We start from the raw sequence: 20,143 nt of genomic DNA, 5'->3' as shown, positions 1-20,143 counted from the left end.
CTAACTACCTCGTGGAAATTATAAATTTTGCTAGAGCCTTTACTTCATAGCTAGAGACCTCAGCGAGGTCATGTAGAAAAGGTTTACCAAGGATGGCCAACCTATGCCTACTAAGCGCTGGACAATGACAGAGAAGGTGCTGGACACTCTCTTCCTCTTCTGTACATCTGCAGCTGCGACAATAGTCGAAGGTCGTTACCCCCATTCTAACACCATGCGTGCCTATTAAGAAATGCCCTATTAGAACCCTTATCAGGGACGATAGAACTGACTTGTTTAAAATCAGAAGCGCTTCTCTGCGCCCCTTGTCATATGAGGGCCACGTTTGCCTGGATGTTTCACACGATGATATGGCTGACCATAGTCCATTTGCAATTCTTATAGTGCTTGTGTTCACACGAAGCCTGAAAGTGGCTATGGGTATACCTACCGAATCATTTCCCGGAAGGATATGGTCGGTGGTGCCTCTTCTGGTCAGCTCGTCTGCTCTGCAATTGCTTTCAATATCTCTGTACCCAGGTACCCATATAAGGCTGATACTGAAGTGCTGAGCCATCTCGTTAAGAGATCTGCGGCATTAAGTGACCGACTTTGCGTAGTCGACGGATGAGTCCAGGGCCTTTAGTGCGGCCTGGCTATCTGAGAAAATAAACACCCATTTACCATCCTTAGGCATATATCCGAGATGATTCACAGCCCTGTGTATTGCCAGCATTTCCGCTTGGTAAACACTGCAGTGATCTGGTAGGCAAAAAGAGACCTCTAGACCTAGATCCGATGAAAAGAGGCCTGCTCCCACCTTCCCGTCAAGCTTGGAACTTTCCGTGAATATGTTCATGGCACCCGGTACCGTATGTTGTCTGGTATTCCAGTCTTGTCGCGATGGTATATATATAATATAGTTTTTAACGAAGACGTTCTTTGGGGTGCAGTGGTCAGTGCGTACCAGTATTGGGACTGGGGCGTTCGTGCCCAGGATTGTTGCGCGTCCACTAGATCCATTTGACCAGAGACCTTTTTCCCTTATGCGTAGAGCGGCAATGACCGCTATTTCCTTCGCTACCAGATCAAGAGGTGGAAGGTATAGCATTGTGTTGAGTGCTTCGGACGGGGTGGAGCCGAGAGCCCCGGTAATGCAGAGCTCCGAACTCCGTTGCACCTTTTGAAGCATTTTGCGTTAACTGCCTAACAATTTATTGAGCGTGTTAATAGTGCTATGAATGCGTATGTTTGGGAAGAAAAGTGCGTACTGTTGGCTGTATACAGTCGAATGAAGGGTGTAGCACGTTTATGGTTAGGACAGCGAAGCTTGTATGCAACAGGGTGGGATTTTTCAAATGCATTAATTGAAGAATTCGGTACGAAATTGGACGAGGCTGATATAAACTATACCATGAGTAGTACGACACGAAAACAAGGTGCAAAAGTTATTGATTATTATTTTCGTATGAGCGCAACGGGTAAACGATACGGATTAACTGAATCTACAGTTATAAAATATACTCATGAAGGTTTAAAATATCGCGACTTACAATCTGCAATAGCGGTTTGGAAATTTAATACAATGACAGAGATGCGTGAAGCTCTTGACCAATATTTAAAATATTTTTCTACAACGTCGCTTAATACATAAGACAATGCATCAAAAAAACCAGAAACAAAAACAAATCCTAATGAAAAGTTTGAAAAATCCAGTGAAAATTTAACTTGTTATAATTGTTCCGAAAGGGGACATTTGTCTAGTAATTGCCCCAAACCTCGAAATCGTTCACGATGCAAAGACTGTCAGAGAGTGCATCCGCGTAATGAACCTTTAAATTGTGGTAAAAATGTGAATGTGAGAGCATGCGAAACAATAAAATGTTTGAAAAAGAAATATACATTAATAGTGAACGATTAATTGCATTTCGTTAGCTTGATGTGAAAATGTGCTAAGTCACTTTTTACGAATTTTACAGGAGACGAAAAAAACTGAATAATTTTTGAAATAACCTTTTTTTCAAAGCTGTGAATGAGGATACCTTAGTTGCAGTACTTTTGAGTGTAGAAGCTTTGAAAAAGATAAATAAAAATCATGTATGCTAACCCAGCAGCTATTTTATGACTTAGCACAATTTCTTCACTCAAAACAATTTTTTTCTCCTGACTTAGCACTTTTTACTCAGTATGTTTCCCCACCACTCCTCCCCTTTAATGATTGAAATATAACACTAAAACTATATATTTCACAAAAAAGACTATTTGTTTGTCAAACTATTTCTACCTATTGGCGGCCACCGTGGTGTGATGGTAGCGTGCTCCGCCTACTACACCGAACGCCCTGGGTTCATTCCCCGAGCAAAGCAACATCAAAATTTTAGAAATAAGGTTTTTCAATTAGACGAAAATTTTTCTAAGCGGGGTCGCCCATCAGCAGTGTTAGGCAAGCGCTACGAGTGTATTTCTGCCATGAAAAGCTCTCAGTGAAAACTCATATGCATTGCAGATGCCGTTCGGTGTCGGCATAAAACAAGTAGGTCCCGTCCCGGCAATTTGTAGAAAAAATTAAAAAAGGAGCACGACGTAAATTGGAAGAGAAGCTCGACCTAAAATCTCTTTGGAGGTTATCGCGCAGTACATTTATTTGTTTATTTTATTTCTAACGGTTCTGATCTGGAGCCGGATGGTGCGCAGACAATAACCTATTTTTAAATTCAAACAAATGCTGTGTTGTGTCTTATTCCATAAAGACAACCGCCACATACTTTATCTACAAACTAAATCTCTTAATAGTTGTTAAGAGAGTAATTTTTGACTCCAAACTCTCTTTTTCTAGTCACATTGATTTCGTTGTTTCAAAATTTGTTGCAATGGCTGGGTTCAGTAGACGTAACACCAGTGACTTTAAGGACCCTATGGCGTTGAAGGCACTTTATATATCCTTGTTCAGAAGTGGTATTGAATATTGCTAAATAATGTGGAATCCTTTCTATGAATCTAACTCCTATAAAATGGAGAAAGTTCCAAAAATGTTTACAAAATTGCCTTACATATTCTTCACCGGCCAAACGGCCTCCCATCATATACCAGCAGTAACAGATTGCTTGGTCTTCAGGCTTTGCATGACAGAAGAACTTTTATCTCACTTATGCTTGCCTATAATGTAATAAACTTTAGCACGAATCGCTCTGATTTGTTCTAATTTGTTCATTCCATATATTCCACTGCGTGATCTCCGGCATAACAGATTATTTATCGAAATAACTCATAAAAGGAATTATGCTATGAATGAACCTATAACTAGGACTATAGATCTAGCAAATCGATTCAGTAGTGTTATTAATTTTAATAACAGCTTATATAAGTTTAAGCTTGAATTTTCTATTTTTAACTAGTCTATAAGAAAGCATGTAGTTATCGACATGTAAGAATTGAAGTAGATTATGGTCAGCGCAAAGCATTTATCATACACCACAGGCATGTCTCAATTGGGTAAATCCAATTTCAAGGGGTTGTGTTCGCAACCCTCTCAAGGGGTTGCCAGCATAATATATAGCTTCTCCTAACCAATTGTCAACACACCTAACCGTGGCGAATCCTATTTCATTGACAGCCGAGGTTCTGGCGACCCCAAGTTCCTCATGGAACTAGGGGGTGGAGAGGGTGGGACGGCCTAGAAGGTTTAATGTGGTCACATAAATCGTTCCCGAGATGATCGAGCTAGTAGTACCTTAATAATGCTTTGTTACCGGAACGTGCGGGATCTATATCCGGCAAAGAGCTATCAATATCGGTAACACCCCACAGCCTTCGGAAAGTGTCTTTATGGTTAATACAACAACAAAGCATGTACTTTTAGACTGAATGAATTAAATAAATAAATAAAATGCGCGCACAAAGAAATGACTAGCAATTCAGATTGATATTATTGACAGGTTGACTTAGCAAATTTTTTTTAACAGCTAAGGACTTAGCACATTTACACATCATTGCCCACACCACGTAAAAATGAAAAATTTAAATATTTTTTTTTGTGATCGATGAATTTTGAATTCAGTTTTAAAACTGCATTAAAATACAATTTTTCAAAAAAAGTGACTTAGCACATTTTCACATCAAGCTAACGATTTATTGATAGTGGCAGTGATTGTCACATGATACGTGAGTCGATAGCTAAAAAAAACAAATTGTAAAATTATGCCATGTATAATGTGGTGGTACGAAAATTTCTAAAAATTAAATTAACGTTGAAAGTTGATACAGTAAATTTGCAACTTGACATGTATGTGGTTCAAGATGATTTTTTGTCAACTGATGTGCTGTTGGGGCACGAAATTTTCATAAATGACTTTATTGTAATTATTAATAACGGTAAGTTGATTTTTAATCACAATTCTAAAATTTATAAAATAAAATCTGAAAATAACAAAACGTACGATATCAGAAAACTGCAACTAACGAAGAAGAGTACCGAAATGTTTTTGCTAAAAATTTAAGTGAAATTGGTAAAACTAGTCTTACTGAAATGAATATTTTGGTCGATTGTGTCGAGCCCATCTGTCAACGTCCATATAGAGTTCCCGAGCAAAAAAAAAATTGTGGTTTCGAATATGATGAAAGATTTATTAGATAATGATATTATTTGTGAATCTCGGTCTGAATTTGCTAGTCCTGTAATAATAGTAAATAAAATAATTTAAAAAAAATTTTAGTTAAACGGTTTTATTGAAAACAATACTTACATGAAGTAATAATAATACTAAAAACTAGAAAATAATTAGCTAGGTCCTAGGTACTAGTCATCACACTCCTCATCAATCTAGGGCGTTGATCAGACAACTAAATAAAAGCGTTGGGCGGGTCAAATTTCTATTGATAGTCATATATAAGACCAACTGAACCTTAATCAGGTTATGCTACGCCTCGTATTTTTAGAAATTTCACGCGCCCAATGCTTTTATTTAATTGTCTGATCAACGCCCTAGCTTGATGACGAGCACCTAGGACCTACCTAAGTATTTTCTAGATTTTAGTATTATTATTACTTCGTGTAAGTATTGTTTTCAATAAAACCGTTTGACTTAAAAATTTTTTTTTTAATTATTTTATTTTCAAGTTTTTAGTTTTTATTTAATTGTTTATTATTTCTCATTCTATTTAGTTCACTTAGTGACTCATTTTTACAATGACTCTTTCCTGACAATTTGTTACAATCTAAGTCCTCAATACATAATCCTTCCAAAGACTTTACTCGACTCTGCACTACGTATGCTTGTCCCTCCTCCATCTCCAAAATATTTTAATGTCACTTCTACCAGACTGTATGTAATATTTGACCCAAATATGAGCCAAATCGGATATAATAGGTCGTTTTCTATTCTTTTATGTATTATTTGTTCCAAATATGAGCCAAATGTGACCACAAATACGATTTTTGTGAATATCTCGATCCTTGCGCCACCTAGCGGCGATTTTTTCTTATTATTGCATTGTCATCGGGTTCTGAACTATATTCCAAGTTTCAAGCTTGTAGCTTATCGGGAAGTTACTTAAATTTCAATTACAAAATTCGTGCCAACCAGTCAGCCTGTCAACTCAAGCTAAATAAAACCATTTAAAAAAAAAGATCGAACTGAACGTATGTGTGCGGATTACAGGCGATTGAATCAACATACAAAAAAAGAAGTATATCAAATGCCAAACATAGAGGAACGTCTGCATGAAGCCATGCATTATAAATATTTCTCCATACCCGATTCAAATTCCAATCGAATCCAATAGTCGCAAATATACAGCTTTTATTACGACAGAAGGTCTTTATGAATAAATGGGTTGAAGAATGCGCCAACCTTCTTTCAACGTTTATGGCACGAATTCAAGAACAAACGCAAAAGGGCGATATGTTGCATTATATGGATGACATACTCATCGGAAGTAGTTCAGTTGTTGAAATGTTTGAGAAACTTGAGCGAATTTTTCAAGTACTTCGTAATCCAAAAAAATGTGAATTTTTAAGAGAATCGATACAGTTCCTTGTTCATGAGTTGACGCCAAACGGAATCTGTCCAGGAAGTGTAAATACAGCTGCCGTTCAAAACTTTCCTGAACCACAAAATTTGTCTGAAGTTCGACAGTTTTTAGGCTCATCAAGATATTTTCGAAAATTTTTACCATGTTACGCTGTTATTTCCGAACCTTTACGAATACTATTACGTAAAGATCAAACTTTCGAGTGGAAAGAAGCGCAAATAGATTCATTCAATAAATTGAAATCTGCTTTGGTTAAGAAACCAGTAGTAGCTGCATATCGAACAAATTCAGAACATCAAATTCACACCGATGCAAGTTCAATAGGTTTGGCGGGTGTACTCTTACAGAGAGAAGTAGACGATTGGAAGGCTGTCGCTTATTGTTCCCCATCTACAACAACAGAAGAACGTAAATATCATAGTTATGAGTTGGAAACGTTAGCTGTGGTTGAAAGTCTTGAAAGATTTCGTTATTATGTGTCTGGCAAAAACGTCAAAGTTGTTACTGATTATAGTGCGATCAAAACTGCCATGCAAAAAAAAGGAATTAATTACTCGAATCGCTCGACAGTGGTTACGTATACAAGATTTTGAAATAGAAGTAGAACATCGATCAGGACAGCGTATGTTACATGTTGATGCAAGCAGTCGAAACCCAGATGAACAGTCTTATGATCTCGAAACTGCTTAACTAAAAATAGATAAGGTGGAAATTGAAGAAGACGACTGGGTTTACAGTATGCAACTGCAAGATGACAACATTAAAGAAATTGTTAAGAAAGTTCAGGAAAACCATAAGCAAATTAAAGTTGATTTTTGTCTCGCAAACTGACGGTTGTATCGCATCGTAAATAATCAACGTCTTTGGGTTGTGCAAAAATCGTTGAAATGACAGTTAGTTCATGACTGTCATGTAAAATCTGGTCATCTAGGCGTTGACACAATTTATGAGAAGCTTCGCAGAACTTTTGGTTTTCAAGAATGCGGAATAATATTAAGAAGTATATAGCTGCCTGCATCGAATGCGCGTACAACAAAAAAACGGGTGGTATGAAAGAAGGTCAATATCATTTCAGTGATATGGAACCAATACCGTTTAAAACGATTCATTTGGATCATTTAGGTCCATTTCCGAAGTAAGCTAAGCGTAATGACCATGTTGTCGTTGTAGTTGATTCGTTTACCAAATTCACGATTCTCCGAGTAGTAATGGGTACCACAACGAAGCATGTTGTTGAGCTGTTGAAAGAAATCAGCAGTTATGTTGGAATACCAGAACGTATTTTAGCTGATCGCGGACCAGCGTTTACATCCAAACAGTTCCAACAGTATTGTCAGGAAAACGCTATTAAGCATATTTTAAATGCAGTGCAAACTCCTCGTGCGAATGCCCGTGCAGAGCTTACAAATCGAACGGTTCTGTCAATGCTTTTACTATCTACGACTGCAGACGATAAATGGGATAATGAATTAAGCAAAATTCAATGTTCTATCAATGCCATACGAAACGGAACTACTAATAAAACGCCACACGAATTACTTTTCAATTTTACGCCCCGAGATATTTTGCAAAATAAGCTTATTCTTACTTTCAGTGATGATAATCAAATAAATTGTGATACAGAACAAGTTCGAAAAGAGGCTGCTATGCGAATCAATGAAAAACGTTTAAAAGCAAAACAACGATTGGACAGCCATCATCGAATACCACATGTATATAAAAAAGGTGAATTAGTTCTAGCAGAGAACGTACCGCCATGTACAGGTTTTTCACGAAAGCTTGAACCACGTTATAAAGGACTTTTTGAATTTGGCAAAGTGCTCGATCGAGATCGATATGTAATCCAAGATTTGCCGTGCAGTAAATGTTAACAACGACCAATAAATCTGTTTATGCTTTAGATAAATTAAAGCGCTACTGTGAACCAACAGAAATCGATGACATATGTTGTGCAGAAGATGAATCCGAAGGTGAAGATGTCCTATCAATTAATCAGGAAAGACCGACTGTAAAGAAATCAACTGTAAACTGATCTACTGTAAATCGATCTTGAGATATTGGCAAAGAAAAATAAGCAAGCTTTGAAATATTTGATATACTTATTTTCAGTCTCGAATTAATTGTAAAACTTGATGAACGAATTTTAAATTAAAACCAATTAGTTTATAATTTTACTATTTTATTAATACAGATATATCTTGCCTCTCAGGAAAGAAAAGCAATATATGACAGCAGAGGCGAGGAGAGATGTTGTTGTCATGCAGGCGTGAATATAATCGATCCAATGCTAGCAACAACGGGAGAGCAGCAATACAGTGGGAAAGTGGATCAGGAAATTGATTTCCAAACTGCACCCGTGATTGAAGCGATCCAACATGACAATTTCTACCAGAACCAATTTCTTATCGAACACAGCTACTGCCTTCAATACCTGTACAGAATAGGGAAGGTCGAAAACTCAAACAAACTGTTTTGCGGATAAGGACGATGTATGCCACTCACTAAGACCAAGGACCAAGGATTGTGAAAGAGACACTTGGCGACCTATTCCCGGTCATTGTCATTTATAAGATGAGAGCTAGCGATGGGATTCCGTGAGCAGATATGTGTGGCATATACTGCACGCCAAACGAGAAGATGGTTGCCTGGCTCATTAGCGTAAGTGTAGTTGTCGAGCTCATGTTGCACGCACCGCACCCATGCAGAAGTAATGCTAAATGCCATACATGAGGTTTAGTTTTTAGTGGACAGCCCTTCAAAAGAGGAAAAGAGTTCTTAATTGGAGAATCGACGTAAAGCTTTTAGTGCTTCAACGAGGCTCAAAAAAACTATCATTTTTATATATTTTTAGGTAGCACTTAAAGCACCTTTCGGCAACAAAAATTCAAGGTTAATGGTTCGAAGAGTTGGAGTTGTCAAAGTAGATGCTTCCGCGGCAGTGGGGTTAGTACAAGAAGCTTAGAGTAATTTAGCATATCGGATTCATATTCTGTAACCCAGAATTGAGCGTACCGGATTCATATCGTTCAACAGTTGATAATTGGGTACAATTTCATAAGTCCTCGGCATATTTTTTTTATCTTCACAATAATAACAATAATAATACCAACAAGCTTAGTGCAGATATTAGACCATGGCGTGCGAATTTCTGCGCCTAAATTATTCATACCAAACAAAGTTATAATTTGCAGTTGAAGACCTCTAGACTTCGATAAATAATCACCGTTTCTTCTTCTTCAATAAATGAGAAGTTTCCTAAAGATTTTGGAAAGCTTTATCGATGTTCATGGTCTTTTGCCGGAAAGTGATCCGACAAGCTGCGAAAAATGTCACTAATAAGGTAGCAGCCTGACAATCGCGTAAACGATTTGATATAATCACGTTGAATCTTCTAGGTTATTCCATCCTCTGCTTCCGTGAAGAACGCGGAGTCGCCAGAACATCGGCTGCTAATTAAAGAGAAATAGGTGACGAGTTGGTGAGTTTGACAATCGGCTTGAGAAGGCTTTAAAATGAGATGGCAACCCCTTGACAACTTGCGCTACTTAACCGCTTGAATCCCAAATTTTCACTTCAAAAGCTTGCTCTTTTCACTTAGCGTCAGTTACTGCTATGAATAAAAGGCAAGCGTGCTTTGTCGCGGTATGCGAGCTTGAGCGACAGTTGACGGCAGGGCTTGGATATCCATAATGCAACTGCGTACATATACGCTTGTAATACATTACAGGGTTGGTCGCCGTAAGTGTCGTTATGAGCTTATTGTGTTAATTAACTTTGAATGAGTACTCATCAGTAATTCCGCAAAGCTTTAGGCTTCAGGTGCAAGTGAGGTAGATGCCATTGTATCTGTGTAAACATGGAGAGCGGCTAAGAAAGGCAGTTGATCGAATATAAAATAATGTGACGAATATTAGTGACACTAAGTGATACTCACATAACTAATCTGATACTAAGTAAATAAAGCTGTCACACTTGTATGCACATAAACAAATCAATCATTATGTCTTCACATATGTCCATACAAGCAGAGGAGATAAACGCACAAACACATGCATATATCTACTCCCAAAAGTAGGAAATCATCGGTGGAAGTATCACTCACATATGCACACGCATATGGCTATGCGAGAAACTACAATCGTGCATCTGTGTTATAGCTGATAAGTTTATAGCTGGTAGTAAATTCTAGAAATAGAAACGCCTAGAAATATGCCAACGAGGAAACCAAAGAGTATAAAAGAAGCACCAGCTGAGGCACGACCAATCAGTTTGATTTAAGCACGCTATCTGTTGAGAAGTAGAAGTGTTTTTGTGAAAGTAGTCTAATAAAGACCATTTTGCATTATTGAATATTGGAGTTATTTATTCAACAGTTTAGTGATTCGAACGTTAGCAGGAGGTTGCAAATAAGAGGAATTGCGCTAAATTCGTTACAATAATATAAATTTTCCCTACAAATTGGCGGGATGGGACCAACTTGTTTTTATGCCGACTCCGAACGGCATCTGCACAGATGAGTTTTTTTTTTTTTTTTTTTTTTTTGAGAATCGTAAATACACCCGGAGTGCTTGCCAAACACTGCCGTGGGACGATCATGTTGCTTTGCACGGGGCTTGAAACCAGGATCTTCGGTGTGGTAGGCGGAGCACGCTACCATCACAATACGTGCGAGTTTTAAGCGACTCAAATGTTTTACTTTGTTAGATAAAATTGGTTGGGATACAAAACTGCATAATGAAACAAGTAAAGAAGGTCAAATTCTGGTGTAACCGAACATTACATACTCAGCTGCCAAACTACAGCTTGCAAAACTTTTAAACTACCATTGTCGACCGATCTACTAAGTTTCCTCGCTTTATCCGGATTTGGTAATGAATTATCGCATTTTTTCGGCTTTTCAAAATTTTCGATATCGAAAAAGTTTGCGTGGTTATAGTCCGATTTCCTTCATTTTAAAAAGCGATCTGAGACGAGCGCCCAGGAACATGTATACCAAATTTCATTAAGATACATCAAAATTTACACAAGTTATCGTGTTTACCGACAGGCGGACGGACGGACATGGCTAAATGAATTTCTTTTTTCGCCCAGATCATTTTGATATATAAAAGTCTATATCAATCTCGATTAATTTATGCCGTTACGGGATACCGTAATGCGAACAAAATTAATATACTCTGTGAGCTCTGCTTCAAATAAAACTTTCAAAATTTTTATAGTATTTTATCGAATTCTTTCGAAAATGTTATAAAGATTGTTTGCTCAGTTTCAGTTACAAAGTTTACAAAATATTAAAATAAAAATCTAATTTACGAAAATTTATAAAAATTCTCACTGCTTTTTTTCTGTTCGCTACTGTACCTTGACTATTTGTTGCAGTGCTATGAAAAATCATATTGCGGAGCATATGTGCAAACTTATTTGCAGTTTTTAGACCAAATTTCTAACTTTGGGACTTTAATGACAATTGGCTTATGCAACCAAAATCAGCAACAAAGACAAAAGCATACAAAGCCTCTAACATCCACTTCCATAACAGCAACGCTCCCAATCTAATTTGAAGATGACAATCATGGCAAACATTGTACGTAACTAAACATCAAAATAGTTTTTTTCTTTTTCTTCTTTTTCATTTTCTTATTTGCCTCTAAGCGCTTTTTAGCATTTAAATTTGCTTAGAAATGATTTCAATTGCTTTAGTTCATTTTATAGTTCGCTGGTTTCTTTGTGTTTCCTTTGTGTAAGTCGTATTGAAGGTGAAAGTTGAATGCTCTCGCAAATGTCAAATGTCTCTTTCTGAAAACGATTTAAACCACAAATAGTATGTGAATGAACTGATGTTCTTTTTTTTTTTGTATGAGAATGCAAAATTGCAAACCATTAGACGCTACTTAAACTCGTTGGAATTTTCTATTAACCACACACCACAGTGGATTAAGTGCATTTTAGAAAATTTAGTTTGCATACTGATGAAGTAATATAGACAAATTTATTGTGAAATTACTTTTAGGTTTTGGTGAACACATAATAGTTTAGATTGAATGATAAAGGATATTTGGAATTTGTTTAAGATACGAAGAACCATAAGAAGTATTTAAATTGTCGCCAGAACACCTCCGAACTCAACTCAAGCTTTTCGCACTTTCGCCTCTCTAGTCTAGCGATCCATTATGCATCCCATTTTCTTTCTAACAGTTACCACATCTTGACCACTGAAAGCTTTATACAAACTACCCTTTAAAGTTGTCATGGAAACTCAACTTGGAGGAGAGAGTGAAAAAGAGCTCGACTGCACTTTATGCATGTTTAAGAATGTTGGAGTGTTCGTGGGGCTTATCGCCTGATCTCTCATTGAGTATTTGCAGAGACTGTAAAGCCTGAGATAGACCATAGAGTCCCTGTTTGGCGGACCAATACAAAAAATAACCTACCTCAAAAACTTACAGAGGGTTTGCAGGCTATCAATGCTTAGCATTACGGGAGCCCTGAAAACAACACATTCCACCTACAGACAACAAGGCTTACTGCCTCGAGGTAGCTTAAGCGCAAACAATAACCTCATAGTAGCATAGCGTCATCAATTACAGGACGACAGAGCAGATCCCTATCTGCGCTTCGAAGGTGCTCTAAGATCCACAATAGACATGGACGGTTGTCGCAAGCGTGCCCAAATGACGAACTAGTCGATACACGTGTACACCGATGGCTCGAAAGAAATAGGGTCTGCGGTAAACTATACTGATCACGAAATAGGCAGATACAAAAAGCTGCTAGATCACTGTAGTGTTTCTCAGGTGGAAGCAAATAGAAACACTTGAAGAAAAAAGCTTAAACTGCAGGCACTTCAACTTTTATAATGACAGCCAAGCAGCAACTAAGGCAATAATCTTGCATAGCACAGCAACGGGGCGGGAAAAAGCATACATCTACATGGGCAGCAGGGCATATTGCAATAGATAGGAATGAAACAGCGGATGAACTAGATAAAACGGGTGCATACCACGAAACTTGCTCTGTAGGCGTCCCACTTAGATTGGACGAGATTAAGAGAAGGCGAAAGATGCACATGATCGAACAAACGGAAAAGGCGTGGACCAAAGCGCGGTGCTACAAAGTTTCGAAGATTATGTGTAGGTCTTAATACCTTCGATAAACAAATTTACTTCTATCATTAACAAGTAGTGAAGGCTAAGTTCGGGTGTAACCGAACATTATATACTCAGCTGCCAAATTACAGCTTCCAAAACTTTTTAAATTACCTTCTTTTAAAAGTGTGCGGTGCCACGCCCATTGTCCAAAATATTACTAGTTTTCTATTCTGTGTCATAAGGTCAACCCACCTACCAAGATTCATCGCTTTATCCGTCTTTGGTAATGAATAATGCACTTTTTAGGTTTTTCGAAATTTCGCTATCGAAAAAAGTGGTTTAAAGTCCGTGAGCTCTGCTCAAAGAGAAGACTGTGGACATACGATGGTGTCAAATGCCTTTAAATTAGGCTTCGTCATTGTTATTAGATGTAAGAATTGCGGGTTTGAGGAGGAAACGATCGAACACGTTTTGTGCTTGTGCCTTGCGCTTGCCAGGCTAAAACTCCAGCTATAAAGAGTGATACAGATGTCAGCCATAGAAGCAGCAAAATGGCATAGGTACTAGAAAGCTTCTAATTTTTTCCAAGAGGGCGGAGTTATTTTAAAACATAGGCTCTGATTTTTGAGTTTGGTCCGTAAGTAAAATTTCTGGTAAAACTACGGACTTACTCAGTCTACGTGACGTCCTCGTGGGATGGTCAGTTTAACCTTACCTAGCCCTTTATTTATTTTTTTTTTTTTTCAATTCATTTCTTCCCTCATATACTTAGTTTTTGTTTAGTATCTGTGTTCTAAAGGCTGAAACTACACAAAAATTTTTAAAGACAAAAATTTGGATATATAGTGATGTCCGAAACTACAACAACAGACGTACATATATGAACAAAAAAGAATATAAATAAGCTTAAAGGATCTTTATAATTCCCTTTCTCATACTCTCACATACTAAACTTCAACAGTTTAGCTTTATTTCCTATTTGCATTTCCTAGAATTGAGAGCTTCAGCTAGTTTTCGCTCAGAAGTTTTCACAAATACTTTGGGCAAGTGCTATCAAATGTCTTCATATAAGTTGAGCTACATCTACCGCCAGTCTCGTCTGCTCTTCGTCCTCTTGTTCAACTTGAAAAGTGGTAAAACATTTAAAATTATAAATATTTCTTACAATTTATGGATATTTTTATGCTTGCCATGTTTCCATAAAATGGTGTGCGTGCGTTTCTTGCTGTACGCTACTTAACCCACAGGACTTAAGTACTCATGCACGCAGACACTCACAGTTTGCAGTGAGCATATCTAAGATTTTGGAATTTGAAAACTTTTGAAACTTCAAACTCTGATGCATCGGTCATCAACTGGTTGCATGGCAATGGAAGATTTTATAGCCGGAAATTTAGTTATTTCTGTTGAGCATAAATATGTATGTATATTTGGGTGCTCCAAAAAAGTTTAAGTAGAGACTTAAGGGTCCTCTGCACCCTTAGTGCTCTGGTTACTTTTTTTGGGAGTACTTTAGTTTAAGTATGTGATTCCTTTGCCTAAGTCGAGTACTTTATTGAAACTGGTGGCATTTCTGGATCCGGGTACTTATTATAAATCATGACGTAAGTAAAAATTGCATGTACTTTGTTTTTGTAAATTAATGGAATGATGACAAAATTCTACTGCACCGGAAGTTTAAATATCAAATCATAAAAAAGTAGCAATCAGCTGATTTCCGGCTGTCACCTGTTCCTGGTTCCCCCATATTATAATTTGTTTACTTCTTTGGAACCGGTTCTCGCTGGTAACTTTTTTGGAAGTAGTTGATTTTATGAAACCAGTTAATATTTTATATGGGTTCTTCTTTTAAAATCGGTCACCTTTTCAAAACAAAACTCTTTCTTCGAGCTGATGCCTGTTTTGGATTTTTTCAGCCGGCTATTTTCTTGTAATCATTAGTTTGCTTAGAATTTTTAAATTATTTTGAACCCGTTCCTTTTTTTCAACACGTGTACACGCCAACGCCACTAATATATAAATCTCCTTTAAGGGATTCCCTTTAGGTACATATCTCGACATAGAGGTGGCATTTAGCAGCATTTATCCGCAAGCCGTAGTCTATTCCTTACTGCACATGGTGGTGAACCGCACACTGGTGAAATTCGCGTAACAAGTTATAGTGAGAAGATGCCATGTCTAGGAGACTCCTTTATAATACGGCATGAGTCTAGGGATACTCCACAAGGTATTATGTTATTCACTCTACTCTCAAACTTAATGGTGGACATGCTATTATTGAAGTTGGAGAAAACCGGCTTCGAAGTATACGGCGATAAAATCGCTCTATCAGCAACCGGAAACTATCTTCCGATTCTTCGCGAGCCACTGCAGACCGCATTAGTCCTCGGAGAGTACTGGTTCCTGCAAGTGGGCTCAAAGTGCATCCTGCAAGCACCGAACTGGTTCTTTGCACCAGATGCTACAAAATACTACTTTTCACGCCACCGAAACGGGGTTAGACTTGAGCTCTCTCAAGAAGTTAAATACCTCGTAGTTGTTTTAGACAAAAAATAGAGCTGCCACAAGTATGTTGAGGATAGATCCAGCCTGTTATGCAGACATGCGGAAAATGTTAAAGCCACATATTAAGCAATGGTTGTACACCGCTATAGTCAGGCCCATCTTATCTATGGGATTGCGATTTGCTGGCCGGCACTTAAAAGCCACAGCACAGTGAGCAGGATGACTTGAGTGTAACGTTCAGTACTTACATTTCTTACACTACACTCTAAACCCATAATAACTCAAGAAGTAATGCCAATATTCTTCCCAAGAGATCTGTACGGTAAGCTCCCTGGATCCCAGGATATCGTGGTGTACCTAGGAACTTTGTTGCTGATAAGCTAGCAAGAAAAACCATTGAACAGAACAGACCGGGGTAGTTCAGTAAGTCACATCGTTCCTCCTCTTGCCACGTGTAAGGGATTTTCATTGCATTTACCGAGAAAGCCAATGTCAAATATGCACTGGAACGCATCTGACAACAGACGATAATTCTAACCTCGAATTATTGAGAACTGAACTAAGTTCATAATCAATCTCAATTATTTTCTTTAGGTATTTTGTTACGTTTCAGTTGATAGATATCACTGCATGACATCTTCATGTTAACCATAAGTACAGCTTTAACTGGCTGGAATATTTTTGATACTCAAGGTATACAAGTTGTTTCCTGTTTGCTGAACCGCCTAAGCGATATTGGCAGTTTCGTAACAAGTCACGCCAGCTATCCTTGTGTACGGGAGGTCATCCAGTCTTCCTCCAGCTACATCTCCCAACTCAGCCTAGGTTCTCCCCTTCTTCTACTTCCAAACTTGGGCGTCGACTGAAATGCTATCTTTGCCCGAACGTCTTCGTCCATTCACAATACATGACCTAGCTTTTATTCGCCGTACTATCACGGTGCTCATCGTTAAACCTCCTTCGATACTCGCCGTCGGCATATACGTCAATTCTTGGATGACAAAAAAGCACATCGTTTTTTCCTCATATCATATTCTGGTTAAATTTACCAAATGCTTGTTTTATATTTTGAAACCTTATAACTGCTGCGGTGTTATCCAAGTGTTCTGAACTTTACGAGGTTAAAATCATTATCACAACTGGCGTTTCGTTGAACAGGGTTGAGAAAAAGTCCTTGTACTACTGCAGAAATGATTTTGAAATACAAAATTTGGAATATAACCCTGCAATCTCTGTGAAAGCTTCTTATAACACGATTCGTGTAATTAAGAATCAGTTTTGCTTACCACGCGCTGCTTAAGGCGTTCATTACGTGTATGCTGAAAAAATTAGCCTTGTTCTTGCATTATTATTGTCGTGTTCATAGCTATATCAAATCTCCTATATTTCAGAGCACGTTAGTTGGTTCAAAAACCCCCTAGATTTTCTCTGGCATCCACCCTAATATTATATCCATGTAAAATGTAAATTCTATCACAAATTTAATTCTTCTTTACATTAAGCCAAAATATATGCCGTAATGCCTAGTACTGGCATACGTGTTTTGTTGTTGTTGTTATTATACATATATTTCACTTAAGCAACCGAAATATATACAAATATATATTAAATTATATAACTTTCGAATGTGAAGAGTTAACTTGAAATACTTATGCTTGAACTCATCTGCTGATACCGTCTTCATTCGTCTACCTGATCACGATATAGTATAAGTATTGCATACTTTTAGGCAAGTTGTTACAGATGTCAGTTTCCTTTACTTGCAAACAAATATTAAATTTGAAATATAATTGCAAACTTTATCGAAAATAGTTATTTTGAGGGAAATTAACTTTTTCTTATCTCTGCATGAAATCTTTATTGAAATCAGAAGCATACCTTTAGGCACTTTCTTAAATGCTGGTAGTCAAGCTGGGCACATCAAACGTTTTCCTGCGGCAGATATGTAATTCGATTGAACTCAGTGAGCAAGTGTGTTACATTTATTTGATTTAATATTGATTTAGACAATTATTTGCGGTAGACTAAATTTAGATGTAATTTAATAATATTTGATGTAGTGCTGTGACTAACTATTAAATATTCAATTATTATGCTGAATTTAAGAGTTCATTTATTAAAAGAATGCCATTAATTTTGGAGGCTTAAATTGTTCAAAACTTTGTTTTGCTTGCTATAAATATTTCAGTCCATTAACTTGATTTAAGTTGTTAGCCATTAATTAACAGCTGCTTAAAAGTTGTTGCATAATTTTAGGATGCAAATTCTGAGCCTAAAATTATACGAAGTTCAAAAATTAGATTCGTTCAAATATTGATTTCAAAATATTCTACCTTGTTGTATGGTGATGAGATAGACTCTCCACAGCTGTTAAAATATGGTCTTAAGAATTTTAAGTACCACCCAAAGAAACTCAAATAATATAAACTGCGCCTAAAAGCGAGCAATGAACTTTTTCTGTCACATGTCAGTTATGCGGCAGGAACCGAAAACATATTTTTGAGAGACAAATGACAACGAAGAAAACGTTGGGATAAAAACATTTTTCTGAATTATGTTTCAATCAAATAAAAACAAAAGCGGATTCCGGAACCGTTTACCTTTATTGCCTTCTCCTGTTAAAACTTCTTAGTTTGCAATAAATACTGGCCAAAGACGTGTAGATTAAATATACCTAGAAACTTTTGCCACATCATCCAAATCTAGCAATCCCTATTGCAAATATATCACTTAACAGTGAATATTTTTAGGCACAATTAATATACCTTTAAATCGAATGATGAATAGTTCTTAATTTTGCTTTTCTCATATTCCCCCCCAATTTTTATTTTTCCAGACCGTTGAAGATCTCGAAAATCGTTGCATGGAAGCTGGCGTCGAAATCGTTACAAGACAATCATTTCTTTCTGATCCAACAGATGCGGTACGCAATTTACGACGTCAAGATGCACGCATAATAGTCGGTCTATTCTATGTTGTAGCGGCGAGACGCGTCCTATGCGAAATGTACAAACAACAATTGTATGGACGAGCGCATGTGTGGTTTTTTATAGGTGAGTAAAGACAAGCTTTTTAAACCGACGGGTATGTTTATGTGGGATATTAAAGTTATCAAGTCTTGCTGAGCTGACGATATCTACGGTATAGCTTCGCGCCTCCTTCTTGTTAAGATGACTCCATATTATTGTTCTGTAAATAGCTTGCAAAGTAGAATTCTTATAAAATACTATATTACGGCTGTTTCCTACTTAATAGCTTTCTGGTTACTCATAAGTCATTGTAGTCATATAAAATTTGAAAGAAATTAAGGTTTTGCCAGTCTGCCAGGCGAAACTCTAGCTTTCAAAGACCATTCAATCTTGGAGCTTATTTTTCGTCTAGTTGACTTGGATTAGGATCGCGAAATCCGTAGCTCTTGATCAGTCTGGTAAACGTGTGACTAGGCTAAAGAATAGAATTTATTCCATGCTGCACCGCATGAGATTTTTATGGTACGTGGACGCTCTGAGGTTTGATATATAAGGATGAGAAAAGAAAGGAAATGACTCACTTGGATTTGGCATTACTTCCCTGTTTTATTTCGACGTTTCAATTGCGCGTAAAGTGAACTATGCAGGCCTGAAACCATGCTCTCTTGGTGCTTTTTTATGGCGACTGTAACACATGGTTTAAAGAGCCTTTAAAATCCCTTTCCGGCTGTGTCAACCATGCATAACGACCGGTATGCTGATGGCGGTATGTCTTTACCAATTAACATAAGCTGCTGCACTTTCCTTGTTTTGGGTAACATGCCGTCATTTAGACATACATTGCCCTTCCCTATGTTGTGGGTGGGGAAGAGTGTTTTTACTATTTTATCCATTGCAGCTGTATCTTGCTGCGGTGTTTGCATCCTGGCACAAATCCTTTTGTAACCCTTGCACCAAAGGTCCCTGTAGACTTCATATCGAAGCGGCCTGCAGGTGGTATTTCTCCTTCTTGTATGACTCTGCATCGATAATAGCTTATCTCAAGCGTTTTTCTCTTGTCAATACTTGCCTTAAGCGTAAGCAGTTTCGTCTTATCTCTGCTCTTCCTTCTTTTTATTTAGTGGCTTTGGCTCAATTTGTTGTATGCCTGTATGACGCCAAGCATAGTAGCCTTAGCACTTTCCTCAGCATGTGATGAGACGAGATTGGTAGCAATTACGGCTTCATTTTTAAGCTTTGCCACGTTCATCGGTGGGTAATTTTAATTGTGTCCACCCCAGGCGCTACTTGTGACCGTGCTATGAAAGAAAGATATTGGTGAAGTAAAGTTTTCAAGCACTTTCCGCTTTTGTATGACCTCAATTATTCTCTCCGACGACATCGTGTTATACGGTATTGTTTCTTCGCCTCCTGAAGGCGATCAATGAGCCAAAGTTTATGATTTTTAGTATCAGCCTAGCCGTTATCCATGTCCAGTACCTGTCTTCTTCTTTGGTTAAACGTTGGCATTCCCCATTCAATAGTGATTAGGCCCAATATCTAAACTTTTTTTGGTTTGACGGCACTCCTCCC

At 37.6% G+C, this 20,143-nt stretch overlaps 1 protein-coding gene across 7 annotated transcripts in view; it reads left to right on the top strand.

Annotated features, from left to right (window-relative positions):
- Positions 1-20,143, top strand: part of GABA-B-R1 (gamma-aminobutyric acid type B receptor subunit 1) — a 724,819-nt gene that overhangs the window by 532,902 nt on the left and 171,774 nt on the right. For all 7 annotated transcript variants that reach the window (XM_067765072.1, XM_067765071.1, XM_067765070.1 and 4 more), the window contains one exon: positions 18,439-18,655. In XM_067765072.1, coding sequence (XP_067621173.1) covers positions 18,439-18,655 — 217 coding nt within the window. The remainder of the gene's footprint in view (positions 1-18,438; positions 18,656-20,143) is intronic.

This window comes from Eurosta solidaginis, chromosome 2 (assembly GCF_040869045.1).
Source record: "Eurosta solidaginis isolate ZX-2024a chromosome 2, ASM4086904v1, whole genome shotgun sequence".
Taxonomy (NCBI): domain Eukaryota; kingdom Metazoa; phylum Arthropoda; class Insecta; order Diptera; family Tephritidae; genus Eurosta; species Eurosta solidaginis.
The sequence above is the reverse complement of the archived record's forward strand: the minus strand, read 5'-3'. Positions and strand labels throughout refer to the sequence as shown.